Below are 13,998 nucleotides of genomic sequence, written 5' to 3' on the forward strand. Positions count from 1 at the left end.
TATAATTATTTTTTTCTCTAAAACAGTTGATCCATCATATCTAATTGTAAACAGTTTAACTGATATAAAGAAAATAGAAGGGTATATGCCATTATCGAAATTGTTAAAAGGAATACGGACTCCAAAAAAAAGAATTTTAGAAGAAAATACGCAAGAGGTATAAAATATACCTATTCTTCTTTAAATTTCCTCATGTTTATCCTTACTTTTATTCTTATCTTTTTTCTTTTCATCACTATCTCTTTCTCTTTTGTATTGTATCTTCCACAATCTTCAAAATTTATTTAATCTTCGATTCTGCTTCTTCTCGATATCAATGTTGCTTTTTGTCAGCCGTCATACTCTTCTTCGCACTGCGACTTTTTTAATCGTCGATCAATTTGTCCTAAAAAAAATAAAATAAAATAAATATATGAGTAAATTGTTATACGATTTAAATTATTTGATATCTGTATAAATTTCCAGTGTTGATGATTACTAATCCGCAATTAGAATTACAAAATGCAAAATGATGAATCCAATACGCGATTGCTATATACGCAATATTTTTTGTTTTATATTCGATGCGAATACATGTAGTATTTCTTTGTATTATTTTTTATAGAAAAAATTAAAAAATTGAATTTTTAAACATAAATTAAATTTAAATAAAAAAATTAAAATTTAATTCATCCTTAAAAGTTCAATTTTTTCACTTTTTCTATAACAAATAATATAAAGAAATACTACATTCTCAATAAATATAAAATAAAAAATATTGCATATGCAGCAGTCATAGTAGATCCATCATTTTAAAATTCTGATTGCAGAATAGTAATCGTTGACATTGGATAGAGATATTAGATCATTTAGATCGTATAATAATTTAAGCTTATATATTGAATTTTTTTTAAAAACTCAAAATTATTCAAAAAATGATTTTGTTCCATTCGCCAAGTGGCATTTAATACTAAAGTTAGAATTAGACTATTATTCATACGTTTATGTATATAGATTTCGACAAAATTTGGTTTAAGTCATTAGCGTTTTCGTGTACAGTGATACACATGCATATATATATGTAAATTTTTTAAATAAAAATTATATTAATATTTTAATGAAATAATAATTAATATTTTAAAAATTATTAATATTTTTATGAAATAATAATTAATATTTTAATGAAATAATAATTAATATTTTAATGAAAATTTACTACTAACAAGTACGTTACACATATAACATGCATATTAGATATGTGTATACAATAAGATAATAAAAAATTAAATGGTTTAAAACCATTCTTTTTTACGTAGTTGTTAGTTGTAGTTTTTCACTCATTTTATCATATTTTTCACTCATCCTATAATTTTCCTGTACATCCTATAATGGACATGTTCCGATATATTGTCAGTACTAAAAATTCATAATACGTAAACTATAGATACGTAAACGTATACGTTGTCACGTCCGGCTACTTAAATTTTTTCACTCTTATGCAAAATAATTCTAAGTTCTTATAACACCGTTCGAAATGCGCGCCAATGCCGGCCATGACATCTAACTCCGCCTAGTGCCTGAGCGCGGCGCTCCGCAGCACCTGGGAACTTCCCTACCACGGCAACTCCCTACCCTAGAGAGTTCCCCCACTCTCGGCCGCCGCAACCGAGCTGCCGAAAACCGAAGGACCTCAGAGCGAGCCCAGAGGAGCTCAGTTCTAATCGCGCCGTCAAGCAGAGCAGTCACCTTTAAGTCTCTCTCCGAATTCTAAAATTCAAATTCTAACTCTAAGATTCTAATTCTAATTCTAAGACTCTAATTCTAACTTTAACTCTAAGATTCTAACTCTAAAATTTAACTTAGATACTTTGTATTACTCGTAGTGTTATACTAGAATAAAAGTGTTATATATATATATATATTCTAAATTCATTCTAAATTAGTTCCAACCTCGTGTATCTCCAAGCCTATATTATTTCTAAAACGCATCTCGAATTCTCTCGCCTGCACATGCCGAATAATCCATTCCTAACAAATTATTATTCTATAACATAGAAATATTTTCTGAACCTCGTAGTGATTATTCAGAGAGGACGAACCGCTCATAATCTCTCGCCGAAAGCAACAACAAACAGTAAGGACCGCCGCACGTTAATTATTGCAGAAGCGAAACGACGTTCAGAACGTTTAAATTTTACAATGCCTAAAACACGCGTCAAGTAATCCATTCCTAACAAATTACTATTCTATAACATAGAAATATTTCCTGAACCTCGTAGTGATTATTCAGAGAGGACGAACCGCTCATAATCTCTCGCCGAAAGCAACAACGAACAGTGAGGACCGCCGCACGTTAGTTATTGCAGAAGCGAAACGACGTTCAGAATGTTTAAATTTTATAATGCCTAAAACACGCCGTGCAGGAAGAAAGAATCAACTACGGCGTATAACAGCACGACTACATCGCACTGAATCAACACGTGGTCTCTCTAATTTCATTGGAATCGACTATCACAACGACGCGGAATACGATAGATTGTTCGGCGACTCCGTGCCTTTTAGCATTAATAATAATAATAATAATCACGCGGACGTTAAATTACGGGAGTGGCCTACTCAATTGCACGCGATCGAAATCAAGAATTCCAAGGTGCCATTGAACGACATCCCGGACAACGATCCACGCCGTACAAGGTATCTGCAGAAAGGTCTGGCATCCTGTACACCCTCTACAACGCGGGTACCCCGGATCATCGTCATCCAGTCGTTGTCCATTCCTTGGAAATTAAATAAGGTAGGTGCTCAAGATATTTCTTTACAACACGAGCCTCCCTTCTGCCCGGGAACCCGCGAAATACAAGAATCTATTTCGGAAACTACGTCTACGCATTTTTGAATCACTTAACAATAATAACTAATAAATTCTCTTGCAATTTTAGAAATATTAGCTTACCACGTGGTTTCCAGAATATTCTCTGCGCGTCTTAAATTTTCTCATCTCCCAAAAAGAGAAATCGTGCGAAACCTTTTTTTTTTATCAAGGGTCAGTTTATGGCCCTCATAAAACTGCAGTAGGTATCCTACAGTCAACCCTTTGGAAAATTCTAAATCTTTCCAGAATATCTAGAAACTTCGTGAACGTGTTAGAACATTCAAATCGACCTCATGGCAACTATTTATTTTAACTAACATTAGTTTAAACAATTAACTCCTATGTGTCCAATAATACCATCACACTTGGACATCCCCACCACTTTGCTCCTCCCCGAGGATGATTCCGAGGAAGAAACTATTGAAGAAACCCTAAATAACCTCCCGTATTGCCAACGGATAATCGGTTTTATTAATAAGGAAACAAGTGCCGCTCTCTGTACGGATTGCCGTATGCGTTTACCTATTGGCGTGCAATCTGAGTGGTTAACTTGCGCTAAGCATCTCCTCGTTATCGGCGACGTACCGACCGGAGTCGTTTGCTCAGTCTGCAATTTTTACCGACTGTCGAAAACACGTGACATCGACCACCCTTGTTATCATTGCCAACGAGCTTACCTTCTGTACCGCCGTGGTGAAGAACCCTACCGTATCGACTCGGATGGTAATACAATAATCACTATTTTCCACTCCGTCAACGATTCACTCGAACGATTCCGCGGATACATGGACTGATTCGTCAGTAATCGAATCCATACGAAACGCTCCCTTTCTCCCAAAACGCAACCGTGACCATAAAGGAAATACCTGTCGTCGTGGGTATCCCCGGAGTAATTCCGAAATACGACGTAGTCCGCCCCGCAGTTCGAGTTCGTAGGTCGCGATTTAAATTTCGTAAAATTTACGCCGCAACTGCACCCCCGGACGTAACAACGTATACGTAAACTATAGATTTTCAGTACTGGTAGTATATATTGGAACATGCCTAATATCAATAAATTACTATGTTATCTATGATATACTTAATTACATACAATATGTATAACTACAATATATATTTATAATATAAATATTACATCTAGTTATAGATGTAGTAAGTAGTATATCTATTTACACCTATTTAGATGTAAAATTTATATTAGGCCTATTATATTGTTATTATATTGTAATTCTATCTCAGATAGCACAGTGATTTATTGATAATAGGCATGTTCCAATATATACTACCAGTACTGAAATTTGTAGTTTGTTATATATATTATAAATTTTTAGTACTGGTAGTATATCGGAACATGTCCATTATATATTATATCCCAGATATATTATATCCCAGATAGCACAGTGATTTATTGATAATAGGCATGTTTCGATATACACTACCAGTACTGAAGTTTATAGTTTACATTACATAAACAATATATAAAGAATACACGTCTTTCATTAACACGCGATTAGGGAAAAATCACAAATCAGTACTCACGTGTTGTATTACATGCGGCACATCTGTTATTTCTTCTCTTTGCATTATTCTTATCATGATACTGCATTGATTGCATGTCACTTCACAATTGATCGCATGGATATAATTATTCACACGTCGTACTTGCACATTACATTATTCATACTGTGGGTGCGCGCGTTGAAGGTGTTGAGTAAATGAATAACTTCGTATAGTCGATTATCGCTATTTATTCGAAGGCGAGGACCGGAGAGCGTTGAGCATTCGCGTTGAGCATTCTAGCAAGACTGACTAGATGTTTTCTATTTTCTCCGATCCTCGCGTAGCACGTGCATACATATGTTACAATAAAATATGAAAAAGGAACAATTTTAGGGTAAACTCGAGATCTCACGTGGAGACGTTCTATTGCAGCGAAAGGGTTCTGGGCAACACATGCCGAAGACCATGCGCCTCGACCATGTGTGTCGAACCCGTGCGGCAACGCGTATTGGTGAAAATCTCAAGTTTTACAATAGGTGAAAGGATGGAGGATATATGTGACTTTAAATTATGTCGTAATAAATAAGTTGGAAGAATGAACCCTTCGGAATTGACGTAGCGCACAAGTGTCGCTACAATACGTATCTTATAAGATTCTAAGGTACTTTGCGTTATTTCGCACAGTGCTTTCATCACGATTGAAATGGCTTCTGCACACAGGACGCGGTAAAGCTTGCCACGCAATAAAGCTTACCACGCGGCAAGAAGAGACGCAGTGGCCAATCAAATACTTGCTTTTATATATATATATATATATATATATATACAATATATAGGCGATTTTTGGCGTCATTCTGGTATAGCAACCAATGTGTACCAGAATATGTATCGAATCAATGAGAATCGAATATTTCATCGATTTTGGTACAGATTGGTTATTATAAATTAATATTATATAAATATATATATAAAAAAATGTTTATTAAAATTAATATAAAATGCTTTTTTTTTAGATGCAGAATAAGAAGGGTTGCAGTTTATCAAATAATTGAATTTTAATTTTAATTAAATTTTAATGTTAATTTTAATTAATCTTTAATAATGTTTAATTTATGTAATTTATTGATTTGTTCAAAAAAGAAATAATAATTATATGTCATTATCCTTAATATTTATATCTATTTCTCTTTGTTACTGTTCAACATATTGTTTTTACATATTATTATTTTCACTTTAATTTTGAAAGTATATACTACTCTTTAAGGCTTCCGGTTCCGGAAAGTGTGAGAGTGACAGGTGTGATAACGTGCGGTCGGAATTTTGTGAGAAGGTGACGGCTAGAGTGAGAGGAGAGTGAAAGAGTTGTGTGTGGGCTGTAAGAGAGGAAGAGGGGAGTTGATATTGATAAGGGGGAGAGGTGAGAAGTGGAGGCTACGGAGATAGAAGAGGGAGATTCAGTGGAGGTTAAGTGCCAGAGAGGCACGTGGCGGTGGGAGTGTAGCGGAAAAGTGTAGTAGTGTAGCAGACAGGTGTAAAGTCACTAGGCTAGGGACATAGTGACAGCGTGGAAGAAGCTTAAGGCATAGAACACAGGGTAAGATAGACGGGATAGAGTGTAAAGAATCGGAAAAACAGAGAGTACGGTAGATATGAGTGAGGTAGACAGGGAGGAAAAGCTAATGGAAGGTGAGGAGATGAAGAAGCGGGGGGAAGAGGGGAGGAAAAAAGTAGGGAGGCCGAAAAAAGTAGAAGAATTGAGCAAAGAGAGGAGGAGTAGCATGGGGTGCATAGAGGACTATGTGAAGAGGAAGAGTGAAGGGGCAGGGGAGGAGGAAGGAGAGGGGGAGGAATGGGCTCTGAGAAGAAGTAAAAAGGTGGATAGGTTACAAGAAAGTGGGCAGGGGAGGAAAGGGAGGAGCTCTATATCATGATAAGGGGGATGGGAGAACAAATCATGGAGAGGCTCAGTGAGGAGCTAGGGAAGATGAGAGTAGAGATAAGGCAGAGGAATGAGAAATGGAAAGAGGAAAAGAGAGAGTTAGATCAGAGAATTCAAAATTTAGAAAAAAGATTGTTGGAGATGGAAGCCAAGTTAGAAAAGGTGGAAGAGAAAAGAGGGGGAGAGGAGGTAGAGGAAAAGGGTGGGGGCGGATATAAAGAGTTGGAAGAGGCGGTAGTGGACAGGACGAAGGGGTTAGGGAGAAAGATGGAGCTAAGAGAGTGAGAAGAAAGAAGGAACAACATTGTGATCCGTAGATTGGAGGGAGGGGAAGGGGGGTTAAGAGAGAGAATAGATAGAGTAATGAAAGAGATGGGAAAGAGATGAAAGTAGATTTAGAGTGAGTTAGAAAAGTGGGAGGAAGAGAGGGGAGAGAGGGGGAAATGGCGATAGCGAGATTAGGAAGTAGAGAGCAGAAAAGACAAGTAATGGAGAGAAAGAAAGGTTTGAGAGGAAAGACGACTAGAATCGAGGATGACCTAACGTGGGGAGAAAGAAGGATGAAGTGGAAAATAGGAGAAATTGCGGAAGAGGAAAGAGGGAAAGGAAATAGAGTGTGCGGGATATGGAAGAATTAGGATAAATGAGATATGGTGGAAATGGGATGAGGAGGAAGGCAGGCTAAAGAATTGGAAAGGAGAAAGTAGGGGAGGAACGGTAGAGAAGGGGGAAGGAGAGACCGGAAAAGTGAGGGCCTAGAGAAAGCAAATAAGGGAAAAAGGATAAAAGGAACAAAAGGAGGGAAGGGAGAGGAAAATGGAAGGAGAAGGAGAGAAGAAGAGAAGATAGAGGTGGGTAATAGAGAGCGGGGTTGGAAGGGGAGGGAAGAGAGGAGGGGGTGGAAAGTGGGGTTCTGGAATGTGGCGGGGATCAGGAATAAAGGAGAAGGTTTCTGGAGAGAGGTGAAAAAATGGGAGGTAGTTATTTTGGTGGAAACCTGGGTGGATGAGAAGGGTTGGGATAAAGTTAAGAGGAATTTGCCGAAAGGATACAGGTGGGAGAAGCAGTATGCGAAGAGGAGGAATAAAAAAGGAAGAGCGATGGGGGGGATGATTATTGGAATTAAGAATGAGGGAAAGGTTGACGAAGTAATGAGGGTAGAGGAGAGAGGAGAAGGGGTAATGGCGATAGAGGGGAGGGTGGGAGGAGAGAGGTGGAGAATAGTGGGGGTATACGTGAATGGGGATATGGAGAGGAAAATGGAGATAATGAGAGACTGATTAGAAGAACAGGAGGAAGAAGGACGGACAATGATAGGTGGAGATTTTAACGCGAGGACGGGCACACTAGAAGGTAGGAGGGAAGGGGGAGAGGAGGAGGAGGAGGAAAGGAAGTCAAAAGACAGGAAACTGAATAAGGAGGGAAAGATGCTAGTGGAAGGGTTGGAGAAGGTAGGGTGGGGAATCCTAAACGGGAGCATAAGGGGGGATAAAGGGCGTGAGTTCACCTATACGGGTGGGAGGGGAGAATCCGTGATAGATTACGTGATAGGAGAGGAAAAGGTGAGGGATAGAGTGTTAAAAATGGAAGTAGGGGAAGGTGTGGAATCGGATCAACATCCGCTGATTATGACGCTAGAAAGGATAGAGGATGGAAAGAGAAAGATAGGAAAGAGAGAGAAAGGGGAAAGAGGGGGAAAATGGACAGAAAGAGGAGGGGATAGAATTAGGAGTAGGATGGATTGGGGGGAAAGGGGGGACGAGGATATGGATGAAGAGTTGGAGAAAAGGGGGAGACAGATAAGAGAGGATTTAAAGGAGGGAGAAAAGGAGAATGGGGAAAGGAAGAAGAGGGGATGGTGGGATGAGGATTGTGAAGAAAAAAGGAAAGAGATAAGAAGAATCCTGAGAAGATGGAGAAGTTTAGGAGGGGGTGGAGAAAACTACAGGAAGATAAGGGCGGAATACAAGCTGTTGTGCAGAAAGAAAAGATTAGAGGAAAATGAGGTGTGGGTTGGGGAGGCGAAGGAGGCGAGGACGGAGGGAGAGGTGTGGAAGATAGTGAATAAGGAAAGGAAGAGGTGGAAGGAGGTGAAGGAAGGAATAGAGGAGGTGGAATGGAGGGAGTATTTTATGAGGTTGTTGGGAGGAGTAGATGGTAGAGTAATGAAAGGAAAGAAAGATAGGGAGAGGGAAGATGAGGAGAGGGATATAGGGAGGGAGGAGATAAAGAAGGTGGTGGAGAAGTTGAAAAATGGAAAGGCAACGGGGGCAGACGGGACTCCGAATGAGGTGTGGAAGTATGGTGAGGATAGGGTGGAGGAGTGGATATGGGAGTTCTGCAACAAGGTTTGGAGGGGGGAAGGGTGGCCGGAGAAGTGGAAGGAAGGAATAATAGTGCCGTTAGTTAAAAAGGGAGTGGGGGATAAAGTGGAGGACTATAGGGGAATAACGTTGATGCCGACGCTGTATAAGGTTTATGTAGGAGTACTAACGGAGAGGTTGAAGGAGGAGATAGAAGAGAAGGGAATGATTCCACCGAGTCAGACAGGATTTAGAAAGGGGATGGGGGTGATTGACAATATATATGTGCTGAATTATTTAGTGAACAGGCAAATAAGTAAGAAAGGAGGAATGGTAGTAGCAACATTCGTGGAGCGGCTTTTGACTCGGTAGACAGGGAAGTGCTAATGGGGGCGTTGAGGGAGAGACGGGTCAGGGAAGGGTTGAGAAACAGGATAGAAGAGGTGTATAGGGAAACGAAAAGCAGAGTGAGGGTAGGAGGGAAAATAGGGGGGAATTTCTGGACGGCGAGAGGGGTGAGGCAAGGGTGTCCAATGAGCCCGCACCTGTTTAATTTAGTGTTGGCGGATGTAGAGGAGGTATTAAGGAAGGGGGGATGGGGTGGGGTAAAGCTGGGGGAGGAGAAGGTCTACAGATAGATAGGTCTCACATGTGCCTCCTGCCCCCCATTATATTTCAATTTATATCCTAGGTACGTAAACTCCCTCACCTCCTCCATTATCTTCCCCTTCTACCTCCATTTCACCTTCTTCATTCTCCCCTCCCCCCTTTTCTAAACCTCATCACCTTTGTCTTTCCCACATTAATTTCCAGCTTCTTCTTATCGATATACCCCTCTAGCTTCCCCAACATGTGTGCCATCCCCTCCTCATTTTCCGCCAACAGCACCATGTCATCTGCATACGCTAAACAATAATCTGAGGGAGGAGAAGGTCTACAGATAGACCTTCTCCTCCCTCAGATTATTGTTTAGCGTATGCAGATGACATGGTGCTGTTGGCGGAAAATGAGGAGGGGATGGCACACATGTTGGGGAAGCTAGAGGGGTATATCGATAAGAAGAAGCTGGAAATTAATGTGGGAAAGACAAAGGTGATGAGGTTTAGAAAAGGGGGGAGGGGAGAATGAAGAAGGTGAAATGGAGGTAGAAGGGGAAGATAATGGAGGAGGTGAGGGAGTTTACGTACCTAGGATATAAATTGAAATATAATGGGGGGCAGGAGGCACATGTGAAAGAGAGAGTGAGGAAGGCGGGGGCGGTAATAAGGCAGGTCTGGGGGATTGGCAAGAGAAGGTTTGGAAGCGACTGGGAAAAGAGAGTATGGCTGTGTGAAAGATTGGTAGGAACGGTGTTGGAATTTGGCGCGGAAATATGGGGCTGGAAAGAAAGAAGGGAGGTGGAGGCGATGCAGGAAAGGTGGATTAGATGGACGCTAGGGGTGGATTGGTGTACACCGGGATACATGGTAAGGGATGAAGTAGGGAAAGACAAATTCAGATTAGTGGCAGGAAAGAGGGCGGTGAAGTTCGAGAGGAAACTGGAAGAGTGGGGGGGACTGCTGGCTAGGAAATGCTTTGAGGAAATGAGAAGGAGGATTAGGGAAGGAAAAGAGGTGTCGGGATGGGAGCGAGAAAGAAGGGAGTTTTTTTGAAGAGAAAGGGAAGGAAGTAAGAGAAATGGAGGAAAGCAGAGAAAGGGGGGAAGAGGTGTATGAGGGATGGGAGCAGCGGGATAGGGAGCTGCAGAAAGAGGAAAGGTGGGGGAAGATTACAGAGTCGAGGTATAATAAATGGTATGGAGAGATTAAAAAGGAGGGGGTGGCTGAATATCTAAGGAAGGGTTGGGGGGAAAGTAGGTGGAGGAGGATGATCAGATTTAGGATGAATAATGAGATGAAAGGGGCGAGGTACTGGGAAGAGGAAGAGAAGAAGAGGTGTAGGGTGTGTGGGGGGAGGAGGAGACGTGGGAACATGTGCTGGGGGAATGTGAAGGATGTAGAAGGGAAGGGAACTGGTGGGAGAGGATGATGGAGATCTTGGAACAAGGGGGAGAGGGAGAGTGGTGGTTGAGGGAGTTAGAAGCGATAAAGGGGGAAGGAAAGGAGGATAAAGATAAGGGAAAGAAGGAGATGGATGGGAGAATGGAAGGGTGAATGTGGAATGTGGAGAGAATGAGAAGGAACTGGAAGCCGATGCGTTAATTAGTTAGGGACAGCGCTCTCTCTCTTTTTCGAAGAAAGATAGATAGGGTAGGCTAAGTCATAGATGCGAGCGAGATGTAGAATTAAGTAATTGCGGCGAGTGGTTGTGACATGAGATAAGAGCGGAGTATGTAGGAATGTAAGGATGAGGGAACAGAGAACAGGAGGAATGTAGGAGTGGTTAGTGTAATATAGTGTAATTTTGTAAGAGGTTCGGGAACGCTCCTCACAAAAGCGCCTTCAATCCCCCAAGGGGGAGAATAAAAGTATCTATCTATCTACTACTCTTTAAAAAAATTATTTTTTATTAATAATAAAAATAAATATAAATTAATAATTTTTTAAATAATAATTACTTAAAAAATGAATAATAATATCCTAAAATAAATTCCTAAAAAAATGTTTAATTTTAACTTATATACATACACACATACACACACACACACACACACACACACATATATATATATATATAAACAGTAAGAGAGATTTTAAAAAGTTTAATAACATAATATAAATAAATATAAATAAATTTAAATAAAAATATAAATGTACGTATATAAATAAGTATAAATAAATATAAATAAATATAAATACCATATGTCTTATTATTAATAACATTAACATTTCTACAATTAATAATAATTGATAATTAATAACAATAATAAACCATAATTATTGTTAATATTACATAACAAGTATTAATATACTGATAAGATATTTATTTTTATTTTTTAAATTAAATTAAATTAAATTATTTACTTTGTTATTGTTATTTTAATATAAATCATTTTTTATCAGATTTAAAAAGCAAAAAAAATTAAATATACATTTCCTTATACAGGGTGATTCAAAACAACCGTTTGTCCTTAAAATGTCGTATTCCTGGCTGAATTCTAAGACGATTTTTCCTTTGCCAAAATTTTATCCGAAGCTTAGTTTTCAAATTATAAAAGGAAAAATTTAGCGAATTACGGCACGAGCGACATCGGCCCCCCGCGAATCGTATAAATAAGATGCAGATCGACATTGCAATCAATAATCTATCGACTCCCGTCATACTTCGAGCAGCTCAAAGACAATACGAGATGGCAATGTCCTTCCGAACAAACAAGAAGAATCGATCGAGATCCCAGATTTTCTTCTCGTGTGATATTCAGCGATGAATCGTTCTTCACACGAGAAGGAATTTTTAATTCGCACAATATGCATTTTTGGAGCGAAGAAAATCCCAGAGTCATGCGGCTAAGAAATTTCCAAATTCGCTGGAAGATAAATCTGTGGGCTGGAATAATAGGTACTCAAATACTTGGGCCCGTTATTCTTCCAGTCATCTTAACTGGCCAAACGTACGTGGAACTTTTAAGAGAAAATCTACCAGATTTTTTAGAAGAAGTGCCACTATTGGAGAGGAACAAGATTTTCTTTCAACAAGACGGTGCTGGGCCACACAACGCCAGAATTGTAACAACTGTCACGTCCGGCTACTTAAATTTTTTCACTCTTATGCAAAATAATTCTAAGTTCTTATAACACCGTTCGAAATGCGCGCCAATGCCGGCCATGACATCTAACTCCGCCTAGTGCCTGAGCGCGGCGCTCCGCAGCACCTGGGAACTTCCCTACCACGGCAACTCCCTACCCTAGAGAGTTCCCCCACTCTCGGCCGCCGCAACCGAGCTGCCGAAAACCGAAGGACCTCAGAGCGAGCCCAGAGGAGCTCAGTTCTAATCGCGCCGTCAAGCAGAGCAGTCACCTTTAAGACTCTCTCCGAATTCTAAAATTCAAATTCTAACTCTAAGATTCTAATTCTAATTCTAAGACTCTAATTCTAACTTTAACTCTAAGATTCTAACTCTAAAATTTAACTTAGATACTTTGTATTACTCGTAGTGTTATACTAGAATAAAAGTGTTATATATATATATATTCTAAATTCATTCTAAATTAGTTCCAACCTCGTGTAGCTCCAAGCCTATATTATTTCTACAACGCATCTCGAATTCTCTCGCCTGCACACGCCGAATAATCCATTCCTAACAAATTATTATTCTATAACATAGAAATATTTTCTGAACCTCGTAGTGATTATTCAGAGAGGACGAACCGCTCATAATCTCTCGCCGAAAGCAACAACAAACAGTGAGGACCACCGCACGTTAATTATTGCAGAAGCGAAACGACGTTCAGAACGTTTAAATTTTACAATGCCTAAAACACGCGTCAAATAATCCATTCCTAACAAATTACTATTCTATAACATAGAAATATTTCCTGAACCTCGTAGTGATTATTCAGAGAGGACGAACCGCTCATAATCTCTCGCCGAAAGCAACAACGAACAGTGAGGATCGCCGCACGTTAGTTATTGCAGAAGCGAAACGACGTTCAGAATGTTTAAATTTTATAATGCCTAAAACACGCCGTGCAGGAAGAAAGAATCAACTACGGCGTATAACAGCACGACTACATCGCACTGAATCAACACGTGGTCTCTCTAATTTCATTGGAATCGACTATCACAACGACGCGGAATACGATAGATTGTTCGGCGACTCCGTGCCTTTTAGCATTAATAATAATAATAATAATCACGCGGACGTTAAATTACGGGAGTGGCCTACTCAATTGCACGCGATCGAAATCAAGAATTCCAAGGTGCCATTGAACGACATCCCGGACAACGATCCACGCCGTACAAGGTATCTGCAGAAAGGTCTGGCATCCTGTACACCCTCTACAACGCGGGTACCCCGGATCATCGTCATCCAGTCGTTGTCCATTCCTTGGAAATTAAATAAGGTAGGTGCTCAAGATATTTCTTTACAACACGAGCCTCCCTTCTGCCCGGGAACCCGTGAAATACAAGAATCTATTTCGGAAACTACGTCTACGCATTTTTGAATCACTTAACAATAATAACTAATAAATTCTCTTGCAATTTTAGAAATATTAGCTTACCACGTGGTTTCCAGAATATTCTCTGCGCGTCTTAAATTTTCTCATCTCCCAAAAAGAGAAATCGTGCGAAACCTTTTTTTTTATCAAGGGTCAGTTTATGGCCCTCATAAAACTGCAGTAGGTATCCTACAGTCAACCCTTTGGAAAATTCTAAATCTTTCCAGAATATCTAGAAACTTCGTGAACGTGTTAGAACATTCAAATCGACCTCATGGCAACTATTTATTTTAACTAACATTAGTT

The 13,998-nt window shown here is 39.6% G+C and overlaps 1 protein-coding gene across 1 annotated transcript; it reads left to right on the plus strand.

Moving 5' to 3' along the window:
- Positions 1 to 8,026: 8,026 nt before the first annotated feature.
- LOC145932849 (uncharacterized) lies at positions 8,027 to 8,965 on the plus strand. The gene has a single exon (XM_083032075.1). It carries the CDS (start codon positions 8,027 to 8,029, stop codon positions 8,963 to 8,965), a length of 939 nt encoding a protein of 312 aa, XP_082888201.1.
- The last annotated feature ends 5,033 nt before the right edge of the window (positions 8,966 to 13,998 follow it).

The sequence above is a fragment of the Prenolepis imparis genome, unplaced genomic scaffold (genome assembly GCF_030444845.1).
Source record: "Prenolepis imparis isolate NDT839.2.m4 unplaced genomic scaffold, iyPreImpa1.0 SCAF_2, whole genome shotgun sequence".
Classification (NCBI taxonomy): Eukaryota; Metazoa; Arthropoda; class Insecta; order Hymenoptera; family Formicidae; genus Prenolepis; species Prenolepis imparis.

Bases quoted from the DNA above. Each gene is read 5' to 3' on its own strand.
- LOC145932849 (XM_083032075.1), top strand. From the start codon at position 8,027: ATGGATTGGGGGGAAAGGGGGGACGAGGATATGGATGAAGAGTTGGAG.